Here is a 3,040-nt window from a genome sequence, read left to right as displayed (position 1 = left end):
AACCAAACCGAACTAGTTTACAGTTTATAAAACTGAACCGAACTGGTTCTATAAACTAGTGAATCGGTTTAATACTCCAAACTGAACTGAACCGATTTTAATTTATTTTTACTTGTACCAAATCGAATAGATTGAACAGTGCTATTTATTTTCTAGGAGTGGACAAAAAAACCAAAAACTGAACTGATTTATAGAACTGAACCGAACCAAACTGCTTTTAAACTAAACCAATTCAAAAAAATTAAGAAAATATAAGTGCACTGTAACTATAATTTAGTTTTAAATTTTAATTTTAACAAAACCTCAATCAAAATCTCAAAACCCTAAAATCAGAATTAGGACCCTAAAATTGAAATGAAGCTTAATCTTAAATACAAAACGATTGATAATTGACATCGACTTCAAGTCAGAATTCGAGATCGCAAGATGAACAAAAGTATACAAAATGATTCTCCAGAACCTTCCTTACATATTCGTTGGCATGTGCGAACGTTTAGAGAGAATCGTGGAAATTGTAACGGAGGCAGCGAAGCAGAGTTTGAAGAAGAATGGAATGCACGTGCCGTCGTGGAGAAGATTTGAAGTGGTTTTCAACTTACACGAGAATTGCGCAAAGGATGAAAGAGGAAACTCATAGACATCAGATTTTGAATTTGATGGAAAACTGTGTCACGGGTTCCAGTGAAGAGGAGAAGACGGTGGCTGAATGGAAGCTGCCAGAGTTGAAACCCAAGGGTTCTTTGAATGGGGTTAAGGTCGTGACTGGTTTAACAGTAGCGAATCAGAACCCTGAAAAAGTTATATAGGAAATAAATAGCACGGTTCAATCTATTCGATTTGGTACAAGTAAAAATAAATTAAAACCGGTTCAGTTCAGTTTGGAGTATTAAACCGGTTCCCCTCATTGTTAAACCCTAATAACATTGTTGCGTGTTTTCTTTTCGGCTCCTCTCACAACAGCAGCCAGCAGCCAGCAGCCAGCAGCAGTAATGGTGAAGCACTACAGACCCCCGGTGAGTAGTTCACATCTCTTTTCTCCCTTTCGAGAGATCCCTTCTAATTCTCTCCATTAATGACTACAGCATCTAATCTTCGAAGTTCTCATGACTTTGGGAATTTGTTGGAAAATCTCATTCTGCTTTCACGTTTTCTATACTAGGTTTCTTTTTTGTACTGCTGTATTCGTTTGTTTCGGTATTTTAATTGGAAACCTAGTTTTTTTTTTTGTTAGGGGTTTCAATTATTTTAGCCATATAAGTATGATGTTGTTTTTTGTTGTGTGTGAAAATTCGGAATTTCTGACGTTTCAGTGCTCATTTATGTAACAATACGGAATTTAGATATGATGTGATTTTCTGTAGGGATTGTGAGAATTTGGAATCTTTAATGTTTCAGTTCTTATTCCTTTAACCGTAAGAACTTAGATATGGTGTGATTGTTTTTAGGAGTGTGAAAATTTGGAATTATAATGTTTAAGTGCGCAATCGTTTTACAGTAAGGAATTATAATAGAAAAAAAGTTCTAGCTGAAAGTTCATGCTTTTTTTCTAATAATTTATGCTTGTGAAGAGTTTTTATTTCCTTTCATTTAACATGTTTTTTTTTCTTGTACGACAGGGGAAGAAAAAGGAAGGAAATGCTGCTAAGTTTGTCACTAGAAATCATGCTCTCAAGCAGCTTCAAATCGGTCTACCCCTTTTCAGGTTCCATATGCTCATATATATATATATAAACCAACATTATTGCTATATATGATAATTTTCTTGTTCCTGAAATTTCATGAAGCACATTCTGCTTTAAAAAAAATTGCAAAAACTGTCCTACACCTGAATTTGGCGAAAAACATGGCAATTAAAGTGTTAAATAGCAAATCATAATGATTTGTGCTATAATAGTGATGGGTACTTTCGTGACATGAAGCATTATCCATAAACCAATTTACGGTGCTTTTGTAGGAAAAGAAGGGTTTCTTTGGGTTAAATTTCTCTTAGCTTAATTACATATATATATTTTTTGTTATCATTATTGATCTGATCTGTTATCATTTTGAATATGCATATATTTAGTGTTACTCTTAAATACTTTGAAAAGTTAATATGGTTAAATGTGAAGTTGACATTTTGTAAATTTTAGGAAGCTGTGCATTTTGAAAGGTGTAACTCCCCGGGAGCCTAAGAAAAAGTTAGGACGTCAGACTTGCTACCATGTGAAGGATATAAGCTTTCTACATCACGAGCCTTTGCTGGAAATACATAGAGCAATTAGAGTACATGAAAGAAAAATTAAGAAAGCAGAGGCAAAGAAAAACATTGAACGTGCAAAGAGGTTACGTGAGAAAACACCCAAACCCAAGATAGATAGGATTATTCGACAAAGGTTTGTTTGTTTTGGTTTTTTTCTTTCTAAATTTCAATTTGTCTTGTGGCCGGCGACAAATTTCCAATCTTTTTCTTATCATTCTTTGAATTATAGGTACCCAAGATTTGTGGATGCACTTGGAGAATTGGATGACTGCCTTACAATGGTACATCTTTTTGCAGCATTACCTGCGACTGAGAGCAAAAAAATTGATGTGGAGCGTGTGCATAAGTGTCGAAGGTATATGTACATGGAATTATAACAACTTTGGATTGATTTGTCATAAAGAATTTAGGCCTTTGTGCCTAAATCTTTACTTTGAAAATAACAACTAGGGGATTATATTTTTATATTAAAATCTTCTTGTCATTTACATTCATTTTCTTTTACCTTCTTATGCTGTAATAATATTTATCTTCTTTATTTATTTCATGCCTGTATTCTAGATTGGCGCATGAATGGCAAGCGTACATATCTCGGACTCACAGGTTAAGAAAAACATTTGTATCTGTTAAAGGCATATACTACCAGGTACTGATTGTGGCATTTGTTATGTTAATCAATCATAATTGTACATTTTATTGATTTATTATGTTGTTTGTGCAGGCTGAAGTCGAGGGTCAGACAATAACATGGTTAACTCCTCATTCACTGCAGCAGGTTGTGTCTGATGATGTTGACAT

At 34.1% G+C, this 3,040-nt stretch overlaps 1 protein-coding gene across 1 annotated transcript in view; it reads left to right on the top strand.

Moving 5' to 3' along the window:
• The first annotated feature begins 417 nt into the window (after window positions 1-417).
• LOC101503158 (pescadillo homolog) overlaps window positions 418-3,040 on the top strand; it is a 9,050-nt gene continuing 6,427 nt past the window's right edge. Inside the window, exons 1-5 of the mRNA XM_004513842.4 lie at window positions 418-1,013; window positions 1,617-1,702; window positions 2,133-2,375; window positions 2,472-2,597; window positions 2,804-2,888. Coding sequence (XP_004513899.1) covers window positions 990-1,013; window positions 1,617-1,702; window positions 2,133-2,375; window positions 2,472-2,597; window positions 2,804-2,888 — 564 coding nt within the window. The 5' untranslated portion in view covers window positions 418-989. The remainder of the gene's footprint in view (window positions 1,014-1,616; window positions 1,703-2,132; window positions 2,376-2,471; window positions 2,598-2,803; window positions 2,889-3,040) is intronic.

Source organism: Cicer arietinum, chromosome 3 (genome assembly GCF_000331145.2).
Source record: "Cicer arietinum cultivar CDC Frontier isolate Library 1 chromosome 3, Cicar.CDCFrontier_v2.0, whole genome shotgun sequence".
Taxonomy (NCBI): Eukaryota; Viridiplantae; Streptophyta; class Magnoliopsida; order Fabales; family Fabaceae; genus Cicer; species Cicer arietinum.
This window is presented reverse-complemented; position numbering and strand designations above follow the sequence as displayed.